The 23,419-nt window shown below is 42.0% G+C and overlaps 1 protein-coding gene across 3 annotated transcripts in view; it reads right to left on the bottom strand.

Annotated features, from left to right (window-relative positions):
- ZNF236 (zinc finger protein 236) overlaps positions 1–23,419 on the bottom strand; it is a 146,736-nt gene that overhangs the window by 21,421 nt on the left and 101,896 nt on the right. For 2 of the 3 annotated variants that reach the window (XM_030925730.1, XM_030925731.1), the window contains exons 22-27: positions 22,211–22,576; positions 20,155–20,300; positions 19,820–20,060; positions 19,235–19,414; positions 10,126–10,313; positions 2,699–2,830 (exon numbers count right to left, since the gene is read on the bottom strand). In XM_030925730.1, the coding sequence (XP_030781590.1) occupies positions 2,699–2,830; positions 10,126–10,313; positions 19,235–19,414; positions 19,820–20,060; positions 20,155–20,300; positions 22,211–22,576 (1,253 nt within the window). Of the gene's footprint in view, positions 1–2,698; positions 2,831–10,125; positions 10,314–11,326; positions 11,409–19,234; positions 19,415–19,819; positions 20,061–20,154; positions 20,301–22,210; positions 22,577–23,419 lie in introns of those variants that run through there. The other variant, XM_030925732.1, reaches the window with a different exon arrangement.

Here is a 23,419-nt window from a genome sequence, read left to right as displayed (position 1 = left end):
CAAAAGATTTAAAAGATTACAGAAACTTGGTAAAGCAGCAGTGGGCTTTGAGAGATGGACTCCAATTCTGAAAGAGGTTCTGCTTTGGGTAAAGTGCTACCAAACATCATTGCATGCTATGGGGAAATCTTTCATGAAAGGAAGAATTGACGCAGCAAACTTCATTGTTGTCTTATTTTAAGAAATTGCCACAGCCACCCCAAACTTCAACTACCACCACCTGGATCAGTCAGCAGCCATCAACATCAAGGCAAGACCCTCCACCAGCAAAAAGATTACAACTTGCTGAAGGCTCAGGTGATTGTTAGCATTTTTAGCAATAAGGTATTTTTAAATTAAGGTATGTACATTTAAAAAAAATATTAATGCTGGTCAGGTACAGTGGCTCACGCCTATAATCCCAGCACTGTGGGAGGCCAAGGTGGGCGATCACTTGAGCTCAGGAGTTTGAGACCAGCCTGGCAACATGGCAAAACCCCATCTCTATTAAAAATACAAAAATTAGCCAGGTGTGGTGGTGCACGCCTGTGATTCCAGCTATCTGGGAGGCTAAGGCAGGAGAATCACTTGAACCCAGGAGGCGGAGGTTGCAGTGAGCTGAGATTGCACCACTGCACTCTAGCCTGGGTAACAGAGCAAGACTCTGTCTCAAAAAAAAAAAAAAAAAAAAAAAAGGAAAAAATAAATAAATAATGCTGCTGAACACTATTATTACAGTATAGTATAAACATCATATGCCCTGGGAAACCAGAAAACTACATCATAATGTTAAATGTATGACTTGCATTGTTGTGATAATCACTTTATTGCAGTGGTCTAGAACTGAACGCACGTTATCTCTGAGGTATGCCTGTATTCACTGATACAGATTAGTTATCTACCTCATTTTTATATTTAATTAATCTGTCAAATTTTGAAAGAAATTACACGCTAGACCAAGTATTAATATTTGGTTTCTCTCATTACCATCTACTACTCAAATGGAAGTTAAAATGGAATATATCACTTCAACTGGGACATTTCAAACTAATCTTAACATAGCATTACTCTTAAAAAAATTATTCTTCTAGCTATATTAAACCAAATGCTAAAATCATAATGTTAAATAATAGCAAAGTAGTTTCATTTGCTAGTCACACAAAATATAGGAATTAGGTAAGGTGTGCCTTGGAACTGATGTACGAACTCTGTGAAACATACCAGACTAATAAGGTTTCACTACAAAAGCACCCTGAGAAAGAGAGCTTAAAAATATGACCAAGCTGCCAGTGCGTTTTCTGTCTCAATGGATGTGTGTGGTCAACAGTTGCCTTACCAGGCCTGAGGTGCTCAAACCCTGCACACTCCCCAGTGCCCTTGATCAGCTCCCAAGCATCACCGATAAGCCCCTGGAACATCCTGCTATTAGTAGGTAAGAGTGTATTTCATACCCAGGACCTTGGGCAATGCCACACAGTTTGTGCTGATGATGTGACTTATGGTGAAGGCCTATTTTTGTTTCATCTGGGGACCTGGGCCACTGCATCAGTTTGACCTGGAGGGGCTGGGGCCTGGAGACCGCATAGCTAAGCCCAGCCACGCGGGCACTCCATGGCCACGTCTGACCCTAATACAGTTCTGGATACCAGAGCTTAGCTGAGCTTCCCTAGTTGGTGACAGTTGGCAGGCGCTGTCACACAGCGTTCCTGGGAGAATCAGCAGTGTCTGTGTGACCTCACTGGAGCGGACACTGGGAAGCTTGTGCCTGGGTTCTCTGGACTCCACCCCACGTGCCTTTTCCTTCTGCTGGTTCTCATCTGCACCTTTCCATTGTAACCACAAGTATAAACCACAACCACCAACAGATCAGATTTCTCTGAATCCAGTGAGACCTTGTAGTGAATCGTCAAACCTGAGGGCAGTCTTGGGTCCCCAGACACAAATGTGTTAAGTTATACAAACTGAAATTCAGTGAGACGAGCTCTGGTTACTCAGGTCAAACTCTAGGACATCCCCAGTGCTGGTTATATCTCATCTCTTTGTGAAAAAGCCCTTGTCCTACTGAAAAACAGGTAAGTCATTATTCTGAAAACTCATTTGCTAAAAATGTTTAATGCTTCCTAAATTCAGAGATTATTCATCATCTGTGCCTTAATTCTGACCCTGGAAACTTTTAAGCAAAGAGTTTTTAGACTCTTCTATATTTAGACTATTGCTTACTAAATATTTTGTCTCCCAAAAACATGTATTTTAAGAAAAAAGACTAGCCAAATGACAAATAGATCTTGCACGCAGATGCACACACACATAGGTATATGAAAATGTATATGACACTTAACAGAATCAGCAAAGGTGTTACTAGGAAATCTGCAGAAAGAACTAAGTGCAAGTGGCTGGATATGTGAAGTCTGATCAGTAGGCAAATATAATAAGTTTAAAATTAGATTTACATATCACTGGTGGCTACATCTAATTTCGTGGTACTAAAACCTCACTCCCTAAGAAACAAATCACAAAATGACTGAGATGTCGTACCTGTCATTCAACACACGCCCCCACAGAGCCTATGTCCACTCAGGATTCAGCTGGGGACATCTCAGAAGTCAGCCCCAGCCACCCGGGCCACACAGCACCCCCATGACCCTCTACCACCATCCCTTCTGAATCTGTATGTTTTTAAAAGCGACGAAAGCTCTGTGAATGAAAGAATATCCTGTACCTGGTAGGCTATTTCTTCACAAGCAGCAGACGCTGACTGTGGCGTGTGGCTCACTAGTATGACTTGCGGCGAGCCTGCTCCACCCTGGCCCGAGAGAGAGGGATCCGTGAGGAGTGCTGGGAACTGCTGACCCTGGCAAAAGATTAGTACTATTTCAGAAGTTGTAACATTAGCAAAACAAGTAATAATTTAAAAGATCTTTTATGGTGCAGCTACCTTGGAAAACAAGCTGGTAGCTCCTCAAAAAGTGAACTGTGGAGTCACCATGTAACCCAGCAACCCAAGAGAAGTGAAAACAGAGTCCACTCAAAGCCTTATACAGAAATGTCCACAGGAGAATTACCCATAACCAAAAAATGGAAACAGCCCAAATGCTCATCAACCGATAACTGCACAAATGAAATGTGGTATAAGGGAATACTGTTGAGTAATAAAAAGGTAGGAAGTTCTGGTACATGCTACAGCATGGAGGAACCTTAGAAATACTCTAAGGAATGAAAAAAGCCAGTCACAAAAGACAACACGGATGATCACATTTCTATGAAATACCCAGAACAGATGCATCTACAGAGACAGAAAGTGGACTGGCAGTTGCCAGGGGCAGAGGTGAGGGTGGGCCGGGGGTCGTGGGAACATGGAGTGATGGCTCATGGCTCCAGGTTTCTTTAAGGGGTGATGAAACGCTCTAAAATTAGACCACGGTGATGGTTGTACAACTCTGTAAATACACTGAAAACCATTCAATTGTATACTTTAAATAATGAGGTGAACTTATATAAATTACATCTCAGAGTCTCTACATGTGTGTATATTTACAACACACTTATTTGCTTAGAAATGCATATACAATTTTGCTATGCTATAGAAAACTACTGTAAGTCTTCTTACCAGCCCAGCACACCTCTAGCTATGAGAATGGATCTGAGAGAATAAGAGAGAATGAGAAAGGTAGGGTGGTATGGGGCACGAGAGCAGAGAGGAAGCTGCAGCTTAAAGGGTCCGAATATCTACTGCAAATGCTGAATTTATAGAAATAATTCAGCATGCAACTTGAACTGCTGCAATCAGCACTGATTCTAAACACATTTCACACACAGTTAAAACCGTGGCTGATCACAGGAAGCATGGCTGATGTTATTGGCTCCTGTGCTTTAAGGTGAGGGGTGTTTCTCAATGTCTTAGGGAACTATGCAAGCTGAGGTCCCAAAAGGAAAGTTAAGAATTGAGGAGGGGATGCTGTATTAGTCCGTTTTCATGCTGCTGATAAAGACATGCCCGTGACTGGGCAATTTACAAAAGAGGTTTAATTGGACTGACAGCTCCATGTGGCTGGGGAAGCCTCACAATCATGGTGGAAGGCAAGGAAGAGCTAGTCACATCTTACATGGATGGCAGCAAAGAGAGCAGAGCTTGTGCAGGGAAACTCCCCTTTTCATAACCATCAGATCTCATGAGACTTATTCACTATCATGAGAACAGCACGGGAAAGACCTGCCCCCACGAATCAATTACCTCCCACCAGGTCCTTCCCACAACATGTGGGAATTCAGGATGAGATCTGGGTGGGGACATGGCCGAACCATATGAGACACAGTAGAGGAAAAAGAGGACTGAGCTGGCATTTTTAAAAACTTCCTCCGTCAGATAATTTCAGGTTCACTTCTCAAGGGAAAGAGTGGCAGGTGTCATCATCAGGGATTCCAGAAAAAGAGAGCTTCTAACTTGATTTGGGTTCCCTACTTCCCATAAGCAGCTTTTTAAAAAAGCAAAATGAGGCTATTTTAGGTATCTCCATATATCAGCCTAATTTTTTACATAAACATGATCTAAATTGAAAAGTTCTTTTTCTTTTTCTTCTCTTTTATTTTTTGAGATAAAGTATTGCACTGTCACCCAGGCTGGAGTGCAGAGGCTTGATCTCAGCTCACTGCAATCTCTGCCTCCTGGGTTTAAGTGATTCTTGTGCCTCAGCCTCCTGAGTAGCTGCAATTACAGGCATGTGCCACATGTGTGGCTAATTTTTGTATTTTTAGTAGAGATGGGGTTTCACTATGTTGGCCAGACTGGTCTCAAACTCCTGACCTCAGGTGATCCGCCTGCCTCAGCCTCCCAAAGTGCTGGGATTTGTGAGCCACTACACCCGAAGTTCCTATCTATACTAATAAAGCTTCATGTTCCCTACCTCCCTACATAGAGAAGTTGATTAAATATTGCTATTTTCAAATACCAGTGAATGCTACACTTTTTTGTGACATGTCTGTTGCCAGCTGCTGCCACCACCCTTATCAGACTGCCCAATTTGAAAAATTGTATTAATCAACCTGGACTTATTAATTCACATTTATTTTATTAATCAAAGACCAAAAAAACTGCTGGTCAGAAATTCTAATGCACATAAGAACCAACTGGCTCAATAAATTCATATATTCCCAAACTAAAGGTAAGATATTTGAGAGTCTTAGCTTATATAGGTATATCAAGGGAAAAATTACAACTTCTTGTTGTTTTGAAATAACAAAATTACAGAAATAAAGAACAGAGTGGCAGATGTCAGGGTTAAGAGGGTCTTGAAGTCATTATAAAAAGCAACACGAGGGGTCCTTGAGGTGATGGAAATATTCTGTACCTTGGCTTATCATTGATAATAATTGTTTGTGATATTATACTACTGTTCTGCAACATGCTCCTATTGGGTGAAACTGGATAAGTATATATGGAATCTCTCCGTACTATTTTTTAAAAATTGCCTGTGTGTCTACAATTATCTCAAAATAAAAACTTTAATTAAAAAAACTTGAAAGCAATGTAATTTACTAGCTTATCATTTGTGTTTCAATTGCAAACCTTAAGTATTCCTTTTTTTTTTTTTTTTTTTTTGAGACAGAGTCATGCTTTATCACCCAGGCTAGAGTGCAATGGCACGATCTTGGCTCACTGCAACCTCCACCTCCCAAGTTCAAGCAATTCTCCTCCTGCCTCAGCCTCCTGAGTAGCTGGGATTACAGGCACATGCCACCACACCCAGTTAATTTGTTGTATTTTTAGTAGAGACGGGGTTTCAACATGTTGGCCAAGCTGGTCTCGAACTCCTGATCTCAGGTGATTCACTAGCCTTGGCCTCACGATTACAGGCGTGAGCCACCACACCCAGCCAACCTTAAGTATTCTTAATGCAAATTTCCTGATTTAAAAATCAGTGTCCAATAAAATCTTTTATTTTGTTTTATTTTTTTTTTTTGAGACGAAGTCTTGCTCTGTCGCCCAGGCTGGGGTGCAGTGGCCGGATTTCAGCTCACTGCAAGCTCCACCTCCCGGGTTTACGCCATTCTCCTGCCTCAGCCTCCCACGTAGCTGGGACTACAGGCGCCCGCCACCTCGCCCGGCTAGTTTTTTGTATTTTTAGTAGAGACGGGGTTTCACCGTGTTAGCCAGGATGGTCTCGATCTCCTTACCTCGTGATCCGCCCGACTCGGCCTCCCAAAGTGCTGGGATTACAGGCTTGAGCCACCGTGCCCGGCCGTTTTCAGAGTATTAAATCAGCCTAAGTCTCAGTTTGCCAGCTAACAGAAAAAAGATTCAAATAAAGCTACACAATTTCTACTGGATATTTTAAAATTACTTATTGGACAATGTATGCTAATTAATCAATTTGGTTTATAAATTTTGCATATGAAGTACAGAAAAGAACATATAAAATGAACTTAACCCACCAAAGCTTAATAGAAACACTAATGTATCTGGCTAGACATGGGTTCCAGAAGACCCACCCGGCTTCTGCTGCTCACAAGGCCTCCTGCTCCCATGTCCTCAGGCCAGAGTGGAAGGGCTGAGGAGGGCGGCAGGGAAGCACTACAGCAGGGTGTGTGGCTGCAGGCACACCCTGGATGCCAGGCACAGGAGCCACCTGCGCAGTGGGTGGGAGGGAGAGGGCGTAGCAAACGAGGTACTTCTGGCAGCTCAGCAGGCAAAGCCCGAGTCCACGTGACGTGGCAGGGGCCAGGCAGGAGCCAGAGGGGCAGCTGATGGGGTCTGTCCTGAGGCGCTGGGGACCCACAGGACTTCTGTCCCAAAAGCAGCATCCTAAATGAGACAGTGACCCCACCAGGGGACTGGTGTGGAGCCAGGGAGCCCGGGTTGCCTGCTGGTGAGGACAGCAGGCCCAGAAACGGGCCACAGCACATCCCAGGGTCATCACTGCCACCAAGGCTTCACTCTACAGCCCTTCTTGAAGAATCTCCTTGGGGAACCACCTGCCCGCTCACAAGGCTCCTGGGTGACCCACGTGCACTACACCAGCAGTCCCTACCCTTTTTGGAACCAGGCAGGCTGGTTTCGTGAAGAAGAGTTTTCCACGGATTTGAGGTAGGGGGTGCTGGGAGATGGTTTCAGGATGAAACTGTTCCTCATCAGGCATTAGCTAGATTCTCATAAGGATCACACAACCTAGATCCCTCACATGTGCAGTTCACAATAGGATTCATGCTCCTTTGAGAATGTAATGCCCCAGCTCATCTGACAGGAGGTGGAGCTCAGGCGGTAATGCTCACTGGCCCACACTCACCCCTGCTGTGCGGCCAGATGCTAACAGACCATGGACAGGTACCAGTCCACAGCCTGGGAGTTGGGGGCCGACTGTTCTACAAAAAAGGCATGGGACATCCTGGCAAGTATCTGCAGACTTTAAAAATACAACCTGGAAAATACTGAGAACTACTTACTGAACTTTCACTTCAACTGTAGTGGATAATTCTCAAAGTGATAAAACTTAACATACAGAAAATACACTCTCATAATCATTGAAATAAATGCCTTTCTGGGTTTTTCTCAACAAACTCAATTCCCACCCTCCAAAAGTTATTCAAAGGCATTTAACTAATTAAAATTTATATTTTAAATAATTTTTACTTCTTTACTATGTCTTTAATTACTATAGTTAAAAGTCTACAATAAGAAACACACCAGGGACCCTGGGAGCTGACTCACACTTATAACAGGACAGTCACCGTGTTCCCAAATGCAATGCTAGGGTAGTCTGATGCACGTTATGCCCTTAAGGCTTTGCAAGACAACAGGAAGTAAGGTCATATTTACAGTCGTCATCATTTAAATATAAAAACATCTTAGCAGCAAATAAAAAGGTGGGAAAGACAAATGGATTCCGAGTTAGTGTACAGACTCCTGTACCTGGATTTGAAGCATGTTCCTTGAATGGTAAATAAGTAAAAGTGCTCTCCCATCCAGCCTCCCCCCACCCACTGCCTGCCCCAGACCTCGGGGGCTTCACTAGGCCCTGAGATACAGTAACCAAGATCACAGGTAGGAAAGGAGGAGACATGGCTGGTCCACCATAATCATCATGCTTCCTGCATCTAGGAAAGCACACCCCAGTAATTTACATCTTAGGATGGGTACTCCTTTTGTTTATTTGTTTTTGTTTTTGAGATGGAGTCTCACTCTGTGGCCCAGACTGGAGTGCAGAGGTGTGATTTCGGCTCACAGCAATCTCTACCTCCCAGGTTCAAGTGATTCTCTTGCCTCAGTCTCCCAAGTAGCTGACATCACAGGCGCCTGCCACCATGCCCGGCTAATTTTTGTATTTTTAGTAGAGACAGAGTTTCCCCATGTTGGCCAGGCTGGTCTCAAACGCCTAACCTCAAGCCCACCTCGGCTTGCCAAGGTGCTGGGATTACAGGTGTGAGCCACCACACCTAGCCAGTTGACTACTTTTGTTCCAACCACAATTTTAAAACATGATACGAATTGCTACTATTTAGAAGGTTAATTATGTGACAAGCAGGAGTTGATGGTGCATAAGAGCAGGTGAAGAGAGTGTGTTAAACTCCATAAGCAGTCACGCTCTCCACACAGCTCAGGAGGAATGCCTCTGAGTGAGATGCACGCTCTGCTTCCCAGCACCACATGTGGCTGTTTGTTGCCTGACAGGTCCCTGGGGGCAGGACGCAGGCAGGGCTGCTTGACTACAGGCAGGTCAGCCAGAGGGGAGCCCCTGTGTCCAGCGAGCAGGAATCCTGGCGTGCGGTGTGCCTGGGTCACCTCAGAAGAGGGTAGTGGCTGTGCAGGGGTCCTCGGTGAGGAGCCCTAGGCAAAGCCTATTTGCCAACGACATGTGAGTATCCCACAACCAAGGGAGACTGACTGAACACTGAAGCGATGCAGAGGAAATGCTGCTATTTCACTAATGAAAGGCACTAGAGCTTAGAGAGGTCATTTCTTCAGCAAGTGGCTGTGATAGTATTAGGACCAATCCTGCTCTAGATGCCAAAATCTGTTTTTCTTGTATGGTGAGCCTAAAACGCAGAGACAGAACAATCAAGGAATGTGTTTTGGTGAAAACAACCTCAGTTTTTGTTTTGAGAGAGAGAAGGTCTCACTCTGTCGTCCAGGCTGGAGTGCAGTGGTGCAATCACGGCTCACTGCAGCATCGACCTCCCAGGCTCACCCAATCCTCCCACCCCAGCCGCCGGAGTACCTAGTACTACGGGTGTGCACTGCCGCGCATGGCCCAAGTTTTCATTTTTTGTAGAGACAGAGTTTTGCCATGTTGCCATGACTGGTCTCAAACTCCTGGGCTCAAGGAATCCTCCCACCTCAGCCTCCCAAAGTGCTGGGATTACAGGCACGAGCCACCTGTGTCCAGCCTCAGCTTTCTAATTCTGCTGTGTATTTTGCTTCTATTACAGCTAGGAACAGACACATAGAAATCACAATTTACATCAACTAAGAATAGATTTTTTACAGTCAACTATGAAAATTCTGACACAGTCTTATTATAATTAGTCTTCAACTATCAAAATGCTGGCATAGCTTTGTTACAATTCATCTTCATTATAACGAATCATAATGTATCATTATGATTTTCCTAATTAAACTCTGAAAGGTTTTTCAGCATCTTAGCTCAAGGAATCATGTAAAAATGTACACCCCTTTGGCACAGCACTTCTACTGGTAGGAATTCATGTAAGAATCTCAGTGACTGAGGGCATGAAAATTTCCATGCTACTTACTGAAACCATGAATACAACATAATGCCCTTCAATAAACTTCATCTACATGATGTGTACACAAACTTATTTCTGCAGAAATTTATAAATATGTACCTTATACATTCATATAAAGGTGTAGAAGGATATATACAATAAAACGTTAACTGTGGTTCCATTTGGTGGTGGAATTAAAGCTTTGGGTTTTATGTTTTACCTTATTTTTTTACATTCTTCCATATTATCTGAATTTTCTTTTTTCCCCTTTTTACATTTACTGTATTACTTTTTTAATCAGAAAAAAAGCTACTTCGATTTTGAAAAAAAAAATGCTCAGTATATATATTTAGGAAGGAGTCAATGAATAATGTTTTCAAAGACCACTTTTTGAAAGGACCTTTGTATCCCTCTCTGAGGAGCACTTGCCTGAGAGGTGATGTTGAGTGTGACAGTGTCCAGGCCTCCAGACAGCATACCCTGAGTATCAGCCAGCGTCAGCGTGACACTAGCGTCACCTCCCACACCCGACGAGGACATGACCAGGTTCTGAGTCGAGATGGCCGATGGAGACATCGGTGTTGTTGAAGGAAGGCTTCCGCTTGTAGTGTTAAGTTCTACAAAAGAGGCGAAGTAAGTAGGTCAATGAGAAGGCCAGACAAGTCCAGGTGTAAGGGCACAGGGAAAGCGACGCTCCCACCTGCAGGAAGCAGCATTCATGCTGCCCGAGGTCTCCAAGCTGCATCAAAGAAATCACAGGGTCTTCAATTCTAATTTTAGGATAAGGCTTTTCCTAGTTTTTAAACATCTTTACGCATGAATATACTGTGGTTCTTAATTATAATACACACAGAGAAAAACCAGTAAACAAAGAGTGAAAATGTGACCCCACAGTTCGAGTCACAGCTACTACTGTAGAATGAAAACTCAGACAACAATTTCCAGGGCACTGTCCCCATTCACAACTAAAGAGACAGATGAAGGAAGGAAGCAAGTATGATCCACTGACGAATAACTAGCTCCAAAGCTTACAGGATAAACTTGACCATCTCTGCTCATTTTCTCACTTTCATCACCCTTACTGACTCTTATTCTAAAAGAAAGAAGGTCAAAATAAACCTCATGAAATCCTTTAAATATTCATTTATCCTACATGACATCTTAATTTTCTTCAGAAAAGACAACAAAACTGAAATATCCCCCCTTGTAGCCGATGCTAAGAGAAAAGAAGGTACCTGGCAAAGAAAGGTCTTTCCTTTTACAAAACAGACACTCATGCACCTTGCTGACAGATGAGACGGGGTCAGTATGGGATTATCAAAGTCCTGTAGTGGGCGCCAGTGAACACAACGTTGAAAGGATAAACACACAGGCACACACACGCACACTCACTTTACCTGACAGTCGACCCATCCATTCATCTAAAATGTGTATTCCTCATCCACTTGTGCCTGCCACTGTGCCAGGCGCTAAGGATGCCGGATGACAACCAAAGGAGAAAAAGCTATTTCCTAACCAGGTTTCAAAACAAAACAAACACGCTCCTGTCAGTACTTTGCTGTGACTTGGGTCACCTCAGTCCAGCGCTCTCCTAGGAGTCAGGGGCCAACAGGAAAACTAGGTTACTTACTTGTCGCTGGAGTTCTCCAAATACAATGCCTCCACAGATCCACACTCCTGGGGTCCCACACTGTGCTGCACAGACCTGGAACCTTCAAAAGCAGTAGAACCATTAGCAAGCTGGGAGGCTCGAGCGCTGAAGCAGCAGCCGGGGCTCCACAGATAGCTAGGTCAGACCCTCCCGCCTGCTCCAGCGTCCGCACAGAGTGCTGGCGGGAGCCCGAGGAGTGTGGCCTTGTGGAGGATGTCTGCATGCGCTAAGCGTTCCAGTGACCAGTACAGCAGCCGACCTAATAGCTGTCCTCCTAAAATTCCCTCCACACACCCTTACTGCACACTAACCTGCGGGTATGTTTTTAACATGAGTGGTCAAAACTGTGGAGAGGCTGGGGCGGGGGGGCAGGTGGCAGCTACCAATGACCTTGCAGGAGGACAGGGAAGAGAGGTACGTGCCTGTGAATCTCGCCCAGGATCACACTTAGAGCCAAGGCGAAGCCAGCACACAGCAAAAATGCAAACCTCACCCCAACTGCTGAAATAAAGGAATCAAAGATCTCCCCACTCCCACCAGTCAACTAATCCTGACTTTCTAGTGATTATTAAGGCATCAGAGATTCTGGGACTGTGAAGCATGAAAAATGTAAAAAGATACAGAAGCCTTGTGTTTGATTAAAGTGAAACCTGATACAAAGTTCAATGAAACAATAAACAACTTCAGACAGTGCCAACGTTCATATTTCAACTCAAACAGTGAACCTTTAATAATGTCCTAATTCAACGGACTTTCCACAAAGAGGATGATACCAGTTCCAGTACAACTGTCCTCAATATGATTGAAAAGAACACATGACTAGAGCAGAAAAAAGTTGAAATTTTCTTAAGCATGCAGTTAAATTACAAGCTACAAGTAGCTCTTAACTATCTACTTGTTAAAAGCTAAAATTTTATATTCAAATTAAATACTCTTAGCGTGAAAATAAAGATCCCACACTGAAGTGAAGATTGTAGACTCTTACTTTTATTCTTCACTTATTTTTCTGAAACCACTGTTCCTCCAGCATGTATAGAGCAATACAAGTCTGACTTTATGATTCTGACTCCAAAATAAGTTAAAAAGATTAATAAATCATACACTCATCAAACCCAACATTGTCTTAAATCTCTTGGGATATCGCCTCATAGCTTCTAAGAAAACATAATTTTATAAGGTTCTAAAAATAGTTTAAAAGATATGATATCAGTTTTTTCTTGCAATTAACTGAAATGTGGGAAGAGAGAAGGTGGGGGCGACAGAACAAGAGAGAAGCATTGGGGTAGCCCCTCGTTCCCAAGCATCCAGGTCACTCACAGGGACAACTTATGAGGATAAGAATGTCCTCTTCGGTTTTAATACACACTGGCAAATAGAAAATGTTAAGTTGTTGAACTATTTAAAAATAAAATAAGTGATTATACTTAAATCTAGAAGAAACTAAGGCTAGAATAACCTTACAAATAAATAGAAAACAAATACTGGTCTTTGCTTTCATTGAAAGCAGAACTCAATTTATTCATCAAAATTATCTTAAATTTAAAAGTGGGCGAAGGTAAGAACACAAAGATAATACTCATTTGAGATGAATTCCTTAAAAAGTTGTGCTAAATTTCTCAAGCCTCTATCAAGACTATGATCTGCTTCTGAGACAGTACTTACATTCTATGGGAACATGTTTTAAGAAAAACTCTTTGTGTCAGATTTGGGAATGGATGTTGCTGGGATGAAACTCTGAAATAGTCTGCAACTCCTGCATCACAAATCTGAACAAAAGCATGTGCTTTCATCCTGCATGTGACATTGTGAGTAATTGTCTCACTTGGATTTATTCACAAATCCCTAAGTGGTGACACACTTCTTTCAATGCCTTCGATTAAGATGAAACAGCCAGAGTTAACCTAGAAGCTGATGAGTCTTAACCAAACCTTGCTTGCATAGAGAATCAAAAAATAATAATAGCCACATACATATTCATTATGCTCAACATAAGTTTGGTATGGGCATTAGAGGTTTTTATTTGAGTGTTTACTTTAGAAGAGCCATGTTTAATTTTAAAATAATGTCATTTTAATTTCAGTTATTAGTGGTGTGGCCTCAAGCTAGATCTGAAACTATGACTCTAGATAAATATTGCTCACTAAGAGGCAATCTCCTAACTACTATTACAGAGGTGAGATCCACTACATAATTATAACTAGGACCAATGGGATGTGTAAGCCACTCTAAAAACATCTGCTTAATATCAAGGATTGAGTGGGTCAATATATGACGAATTGCTTCCTATACCCAGGATTATTCATAGATGCTAAAGGTATTCAAGAACATAAGACTACTTACTTGATCACATAAAACTAACCCTGTATTTAAGAATAGCCGATATTACATTAGTACACAAATATTCTTTAATTATGCATTCATCTTTTATTTTATAATGTCACCCAATCCCTTGAAAAGCTTTTTCATTTTTTTTTTTTTTTAATTTAGCAAGTGGGATATAAGCTAAAGTAGCCTGAGAGAGAACGTGAGAGAGAAAGAGATTGATTTTCTCAGCTGGCTCTTTTTTTTTCTCCTTGAGATGGAGTTTTGCTCTTGTCGCCCAGGCTGGAGTGGAGCAATCTCGGCTCACCACAACCTCCACCTCCCAGGTTCAGGCAATTCTCCTGCCTCAGCCTCCTGAGTAGTTGGGATTACAGGCACCCACCACCACGCCCAGCTGATTTGTTATATTTTTAGTGGAGACGGGGTTTCACCATGATAGCCATGCTGGTCTCAAACTCCTGACCTCAGGTGATCCGCCCACCTCGGCTTCCCAAAGTGCTGGGATTATAGGCTTGAGCCACCATGCCCAGCCTCGGCTGGCTCTTTAAAAAAAAAGGTCTGAAAGAATAATAATTTTAAAAATGCAAATCAGCAAAGTGGGTATGTTGCTGTCTGTACAGAAATGTCGGCTGCATAACGTGGGAGCCTTGCACCCACTGACTGAGGACAGCTCGCCTGCCCTGAGAGGACCCTCACCTGCGTGTGAGATGCTGGTGTGACACTTTCAACATGTGTCTGTGGAGGTGAATTTATAGGTACAGCACTTACTACCAAACTAGCCAGATTGCAGGAGTTTAAAGAAATGCAGGCAGCCAGCGCAGAGCCCTGGAGTGCATGCGCCCTCATTCCATCCAACTTCTCCCTTTGGTCAGAACATCCCCAATTCTGAATCAAGCAATCTGCTGCACCTGCAAACATCCAGGATCACCAAGAGGCACAAGCCACTCCACTCAAACCAAAACCTCTACAACCTGACTTGTCTCTCCATCAATGTGCCAGGGGCTCACTAAGGATGTTGAGCAGAGTTTCCAAGAAGACATGAGGCTGCACCGCTGACAGCCAGTTTCCTGCTCAGTGAGGCCAGCTAGCAGGGCGTGAATCCAGACATCTCACCCAGAGCCCTGCACCATGAGCGACCACCGCTGGCTTCGGCCCACACACATGCAGCACGTCTTCATATTGCAACATGAACCAGGCAGTGGGGGAAAGATGATGAACTCACAGCCTAGGATTAGAATTCTAGAGATGAGAAGAACACACTGCCTGATCCTTTAAAATCCACAAACTATGAGGTTTAGAAAACGTTAGGAGAAGAACATTTGCTATGTAACTTCAACAATACATCATATATTTTGGATCTTCCACGCATTAAAATATCCACACCTCCTTGCTTCAGCTAAAAGCCACCACAGGTCATGCAAAGTCGAGCAGCTGGCATGGGGAGAAAAGCTGCCCCACTCCAAGCCCCTCTCTCAGCTCAGCCAGGACGTCCTCAAAGAAGTCGCAGGGCCACCCCCTGTGACATGTGCTCTCTGTACCATCATCTCTCCTTTATATATGGTTACAGCTGTAATTTTACAGTCACTTGTGGATTCTTCAAAAATGTCTGCACTCTACTTGTTTATAAGATCCAGAACGCAGGACCAGCTCTGACCTGTCCAGAGTTATATTCCCAGATTTCGCGCAATTCTTACCACACAGCAGACATTATAATCTTTTATGGAATAAATGAACTACTGGACAAGAGGTCGTTTCAATTAAGAATTAAGCATGAAAAAAGGACTAGCTTTTGGGTACAAACATATCTGAAGATTAGTTTTTTTTCCTCACAAAGTGATATACATAGTTGGAAAATAACAAGGCTAGGAAGTGAATGCAATCTCTATGAGGTGAAAAGAACGAGATAGGTATGTTATCCTAAACTGTTAATGGTTACTTACAAAACTGTCATTTATCTCATGTGAGCTCATTTATTACATTGGTGTAAAAGTAACTGCAGTTTTTGCCGATACTAATATGTTTATTTTCCATAAAATTATATGCTTTAAAATCTTAGAAAGCTGCCTCCTTTCCATTTTTCTATTCTATTTTCAGCTGGTGTCAGGAAATTCTCACTGGAGGGCAGAAGTAATGAGCTGAGTAAGAGACTTCCAATGCTGGGTTAGAAAGGGACAGCTTTGTACATGGAGTTATTAACATGATAACTTGTATAAATATATGATGCTTTGTACAGTTGAATAAAATTATTTACTTTCATGACTTAAAAAGTAACATTATCGATTGGTTGGTAACATTAGAGAGAATTTTGTATCCTAGAATTAGACATAAGCCACTAATCCTTACAGAATGGTACTCCATGTGACAAAGAATGATGCAGACATACCTGTCGTGCTACAGGACAGTTTACCTCCTCAGTTACTGTGGGCTGAGCTCTTCAGCTACGACCTCTTATAATGTGTCTCTTGGCTAACTCTTGTGCGGCGTACCTGAAGAGTTCAATGTTGTACTCTGAGAGAAGCTGATCATTGCTTATTGTTAGGGTAGCACTTGTACACTGATTATTGATTTCAGGTGCTAACAATCTTATGCTCCCGTTTATTAATAGTTCACTATTTCCTTTAGAATTGTGTTGAATAAGTTCTTGACCTAAATGGAAATTAATATTGTGATACCTGAAAACAACATTCTCAGATGTGTATTGGCAAGTGTGTTAAACATATAATTGTATCCTCAAAGCTTTCATTTTCATTTCAGTAAAATTTATGGAAAAACGAAAATGAAACTACAAAAATGCGTTTCCCTAAATGACAGTATTTGTTCACACTTTTTAAGCTGTGAAGTATTTTAAAAATACTTCTTATGAGTTCTACTTTAACTCAGTATTTAGGCCCTAAAAATCACACACTTTGTTGAATAAAACTGTCAATGAATTGAAAATATTTCCAAATATAGTGCACTGCCCAAGTATAGCAAAAACACGTTAAAAGGATCTGAGGGGCATCACCAGGCAATAACAGAATCTCCCCTCCCTGCCCTCCACTGGGCAGGCTTGCCAAGCCCATGATGCTGCAGTTTCCGGTGTGCTGTGTTCCTATCCTGTGTGTTCTGAATGCTCTCAAGTACACACTAACATGCCTGCAATACATTCCTACTAAAACACATTTGCTTGATTCAAAACCCACTAATGCTAGCTTCATCAGCTACTGTAATGATATAATGAAATTATATAGTATGGCAACTAGAAATGAATATGAGAATAAAACCTATTGGAATTCCAATGGAAAACCAATTGAATGCCTTGGAAAGACCTGGTAAAGAGAAGACACTTTAAACATTCTGCTGTCAAAATAGGCATAGGCAAGACAACTACACAAAATCAGAGAGAAAAAGATTCCAAAGACAAAAGTATACTGCACTATGATTGCTTTATAGTGACCTACATTCTCATGCCATGCTGAAGAAATAGAAACAGGAAATGAAACTGCATGATGAACATGAGTACAGGCAAAAATTTTAAAAAGTAGAAAAGGTATTATCACCTAAGCAAACCCATATTCAAAAGATCCGGGGATGAACCTCTAAAGTACGCAGGTGTCACTTGTTTAGTTCCCAAATTTTATATACCTTTTTATTAATAACTGGGCTTTTGAAAACATCAGGTACAAGGACTTTCATTGTATCTGGACAGGGTAATTCCGGGAGGCAAAGGACTGTCTTTGCCTTTTACTCAACGTATAACCTTCTGAATTCTAGGACTCATGAACTGCCTAAAGTCTGCAAAACCTAGCTGAAGTGATACGTGCATTCTCTAGTACTTGTATGCATTTATACTCCTATGTGTTAATGGAAAAAAGAACATACTACGAAATCTTTGAAAATTTCTATGGAATATCTAGATGCTTTTAACAGGTTACCATAAATTAAATGCTTTTTGCAGCCCTTTCAAAATGGGATAAGGAATTGTATAGTCAATTCTCATTATCCATCAGAAGTCAGAAAAAACAATCTTAAGCCCAAAGTTGAAACCAAACTTATTTCATTAATTCTTTTAAGGTTTTCTCCTAGAATAGCTGAAGCCAAATTCTTAAAAAAATAGTTATATTCATCTATACTTTCAAATATACTAACAAAATAACCAAATGGCCAATAATAAAACACGGGAAGAACAGAGGCACAATCCACAAACTGAAGAATGCATTTTCTTAACTCTGAACAAGAACCATGCACTATGTGGTTTTGATAGGACCTGGCACAATGCTTTTTATACTAAGTGTATTCGAGAAAGTTAACTGGATCAACCAAACAGCTTTCCTTCAGATATAAATGTAATTTTAAAAGGAAGAAGGTTACTGAATTATATAAAATTCAATGTTAATTTTCGCTTTCCAACAGCATCTAAAAACCACTGCATTTCATTCAAAAGCAAAGCTGTACCTAAAAATAGTTCCTCAAATTTCTCACTAATATATTAAAAGAAATAAAGACATCTTCCTGAAAAAGAAAGCTTCTGGTTTTCTTATGAATACCTTTTCTTTCAGTTCTGAAATTAATTTCTGCAGAAATATCTCTGAAACAGCAGAAATCCTGCCCTTCATGGTTGAGTCCATCTAGAATGCTGTCCTTCTCCACAGCTGTGTTTCAGGGAAGTGCGGCTGCTTCCCCCTGTCACCTCAGATCTCCACGGAGGGTGTTTTGATTCCTAGCAAAATGTCTTTGTTAACGTCATCATCAGGTTACAAGTCTTAAATAAATTAATACTGAATGAGTTAATATCTGTGGAAGTTACTAAAATAATATCTAGCACTTAGTAAGGGCTATAAAAGTTGTTGAATTAACAAATGACTCTTAGTTAATACAGAGAGTTTATAGTTCAGAGTCACGTGAGCGAAGCACACCAGGAAAGTATGTTCAATGCTCACTGAGATCCGAACACGCTATGGGAATTAATGATACATAAGGACCAAGGAAGGCACACAAGGAGAAAAGTCAGAATAGGAGCAGCATAGCCCTGAAACAGGGAATGAGTCAGCCTGGTGACTGGCGGAAAGAATTAGATTGCCAATTTTAGGTGGGCTTTACTGCCAAAGGGTATTTCCTACCCGTTTATCTATTTTTCAATGTTCTCCCATGTTTCAATTTTTCTATATAATCCTAGTAGAATTCTGAAGACATACGGTAAAGAGAGTGCCATGGGGATCTATAACGCCGTAATGTAAAGTTTATACCAGTTTCATGAAGCATGAGTGAGAACCACAAAGCTATGCTTTCTGCTCTTTGCCAAACAAAAAGAACTTATTCTCTAAAAATGAGTCAATAAATGAATGAATTAAATAACTGACTGTACTCAAACTGGAAATGACATGAGAAACTATAATTTTTCATTTCTGGTATCAGATCTGAATTAGAACACATTATTTTCACTAAACTTCAACTTCTCCCATAAATTACAAATACGTATTGAGCAGAGGCTTTATGCACAGCAGAGTATTGTAGGAAAAGAGATAGCAAGATATACAGTACTTAAATTTCAGGGTGAAAGGATGTTTAAAATAATAACTTACTAACCGGAGATAGTCAGGGTAATTTCCTGTGGAGACCCCGAGGAAGATGTGGCAGTAGGCCCAGCGGCCTGTGCTAGGACCTGGCTCAGGCTGGAGTTGTTGATGGTCAAGGTGATCTCGTGGGGACCGCCGGAGGGGGACACCAGACCTTGCGAAGTCATCACTTGAGTGAGGTCTTGGGTCCCTGATTGTCATTAGAAGGCAAAACAAAGTTGAGCTTCAAAAAAATCAATTTCCCCTGTTTTTATATTAAAAATATTTTAGTTAAACTGTTATTAAATATTTCAATAAGAGAAAGATAGAAAACAAAGCATCAGTCATCTCTAATTCCTTCATCTAAAAAGAAAGCCTTGCGATGAAATGAAGCCAGGATGAAAAGAGTGATTAAATGAAGGTAGTAGTAATTAAGAGCATATACTAAACACATATCATTAAGTATAAGAAAAGCTTATTTTATTCTCAGGACATCTGATTTATTCTCTTCTACAAAGAGAAGAAAATGACATAACATCCTAAAACCAAATATGTGATCGCAAGCAAGAAACTGAAACTCCAGCTGTCAAAATAAGCAAAAGTGAGTGGCTCTTACCACTGCTGTTAGTGGTCAGCACTGAATCCTGCTCAGACAGTGGGCCTATGGTCAGGTTTGCAGAGGTCACTGTGGGCTGTAAGGACAGGCCTGAGATGGGCTGGATGACAACACTGGCAGGGACTGTGCTGTCCGACGTCTGGAGAGAGCCATTCTGTGGGGCCAGGCCAGGCTCCCCCGTGAGCTGCTGAGCCAACAGGTTGCCCTGCTGTAGCGTCTGCTGCAGAATGCTCGGATCAATCTGAAAAGCAGCACAGGTACTTGTAATGAAAACTTCATGCTTCTGTGTGATGCCAAGAGAATTACAGCACAGGAGACCATGGAAGGTGTCATACCTGCAACGTAATGTTATTAATGCTGGCAGCATCGATTCCAGAAATCTGTACATTTGGTCCAACCAAGTTAGCAGCCAACTGTAACTGGATGCCTTCTAGGGTAGCCAGGCTCCCATCTGTCAGAGACACAGTCAGGTCACCCCCAGCTGGCCAGAGAAAGAGAAAGGGAGAATGAATGAATATTGTGAATGCTTCTTAAAACTAAAGTAATTCATTTTTTACATAGGGATTTTTAAATACATAAGTTGTACACATTATGTCAATACAATCTTGTTGTGGAATACCAACACCTACTTTATATCACATACACACATATGCTGTCTAACCACGCTTTATACCATATACACACATACACTGTCTAATCACCCTTTATACCACATACACACACACTGTCTAATTACCCTTTATACCATATACACACATACACTGTCTAATCACCCTTTATACCATACACACACATACTGTCTAATTACCCTTTATACCATACACACAATCTAATCACCCTTTACACCATATACACACATACACTAAACACTCTTTTTTTTTTTTTTTTTTTTTTTGAGACAGAGTCTCGCTCTGTCGCCCAGGCTGGAGTGCAGTGGCCAGATCTCAGCTCACTGCAAGCTCCGCCTCCTGGGTTGATGCCATTCTCCTGCCTCAGCCTCCCTCGTAGCTGGGACTATAGGCGCCCGCCACCTCGCCCGGCTAGTTTTTTGTATTTTTTTTTTTTTTAGTAGAGACGGGGTTTCACCGTGTTTGCCAGGATGGTCTCGATCTCCTGACCTCGTGATCCGCCCATCTCGGCCTCCCAAAGTGCTGGGACTACAGGCTTGAGCCACCGCGCCCGGCCAACATTCTTTATACCATATACACACATACACTGCCTAATCACCCTTTATACCATATACACACACACTGTCTAATCACCCTTTATACTATATACACACACTGTCTAATCACTCCAGAAACATACTTTATACTATATACACACACTGTCTAATCATCCCAGAAACCTACTTTCTACCATATACACACATACACTGTCTAATCATCCATTATACCATATACACACATAAACTGTCTAATCACCCATTATACCATATATACACACACTGTCTAATCACCCCAGAAACCTCCTTTATACCATATACACATACACTGTCTAATCACCCCAGAAACCTACTTTATACCGTATACACACATACACTGTCTAGTCATCCCAGAAACCTCCTTTACACCATATACACATACACTGTGTAATCACCCCAGAAACCTACTTTATACCATATACACATACACTGTATAATCATCCCAGAGCAACTCTGTGAAATAGATACACTTTATACCATTCACAGACACTGTCTAATCACCCCAGAAACCTACTTTCTACCATATACACATACACCATCTAATCACCCCAGAACGACTCTGTGAAATAGATACTCATATTACCCACTTTAAATATATCAGAAAAGTAGCTGAAAAAGATTCCACTGATTAGCCGAAGGTTCAAAACAACCACTACTACTGAGTGGTGATCAGGCTGCAACGGTGCCATGAGTCACAGAAACAGAAAGAAGGGCACACAGGACATCTGACTGCCACGTACAACTGCTGCATCTACTGGCAGGTACACAAGTCAACACAGCTAGCTAAAACGTCACACTTCTCAAGCACTATGTGACCCAAGAACAAATGGAAAACTGCACTGTATCAAAACCAATGCTAACGAGTATTTAGAAATTACACTTCTCCCTCCTAAATTTATGAGAATGCCAACTGAGGAAAAACAAGTTTACACCCACTAAAAACAAAAGCTAAACAAAGTGCTTAGTGTAAAAAAGCAGCTGTCATGGAAGACAGAACGGGAAATGGAAACGGGCGATGTCTGCAAGATGGAATGCCCATTTTTCCGAATGCCTTATAAGGGAAAGGCTCAAAGAAGGGAAACATGGTGCTACAGTAAACAACGTCTCTTCTACTGTGGGAACAGACAGAAGCAGCGCAGAACAGTTTAATCACTGTGCCGTTCCCATTCCCCCGGCTCACTGTTTACCTGACACGGAGGCAGGGAGAATAGCTTGGCCCACCAGTCCTGGTTGCAGCAGATTCTGATCCAACTGTCCTGTTAGAACAGAGTTGTTCATGATAAATACATTAGGGTCAGTAGAGGAGGAGTTGAGGAGGTTTACGGGCTGCAATCCTTCCGACGAGCTTCGAGTCACAGGCTTTCTGGCCTTCTTTGGGTCTGGTTTATAATGAAACTGCATGTGTGTCTTCCTTCTACCCGAGGTACGGAAACGCAGCTCGCAGTGCGGGCATTTGAAGGGCTTGGCTCCCGTGTGCAGACGCATGTGGACCTTCAGACTTCCCTTCGTGGAGAAGGCGTTGCTGCAGACGTGACAGCTGAAGAGCTTCTGACCTGAGAAAAGCCCAGCCAAGAATCAGCAGAGGCAATGGCAGCTGAGACACTCACACCCACCCCACTCAGCTGTCAATCTGGATGTAAATATGTTGAATCAGTGGATGGAAGTGCTTTAATGAGAATCCCTTTCACCTATAAGATGTTATGGATGTCACAGGCAATTGTTGCAGGAATTTAACAGTATATTATTTACAACTTGAATTCAGCATTTTCACAACCCTTTGAGCTTTATAGTGTTTCTAAACCACTGCGTTATTCTGAACCTTGACTGGAATATTTGATTTATATTTATCAGAAGCTAATGGGTGGTATGACTTAACAGCCCAGCTCTGAATTACTGTCACTTTTCTTTAATTTTACAAATGGTACTTTAACATCTCAGCATCTCTCTATCTTCTCTTCTGCCAAACAGGAGCAACCAAAATGCCAGCACAGGTAAGCATCACATTGGGAGAACGTGCAAAGGAAAGTTCTATTCTACGGTCAAAGAGCTGTGTGCCTAGTATCATGTATCTAGTTCCTGAGGCTCTGTTCATGATTACTGGGTATATCTAAGGCCACGAAGGCTCAGAACACCACGAGCATAGGCTCCACCCTCCAAGAGCCTCTGGGAGCTGAAAAACTTGCTGGCTGGCTTTTCCCCTTTACTGGTTCAGGAACAAATGCTAATTTTTACAGCATGGCGCACACTAGGATCCACAAAGGGACTAGAGCAATCTACTATCCCAATGCCACCCTGGGTTCCTCAGAAATCACACATCTACTTCAGAATGGAGAAAGAGGCACTAAAAGGTATTTATCCAGAGACTTCCATTTCTAGTCCTTATCCACGTAGCCTAC

This window comes from Rhinopithecus roxellana, chromosome 21 (genome assembly GCF_007565055.1).
Source record: "Rhinopithecus roxellana isolate Shanxi Qingling chromosome 21, ASM756505v1, whole genome shotgun sequence".
Classification (NCBI taxonomy): domain Eukaryota; kingdom Metazoa; phylum Chordata; class Mammalia; order Primates; family Cercopithecidae; genus Rhinopithecus; species Rhinopithecus roxellana.
This window is presented reverse-complemented; position numbering and strand designations above follow the sequence as displayed.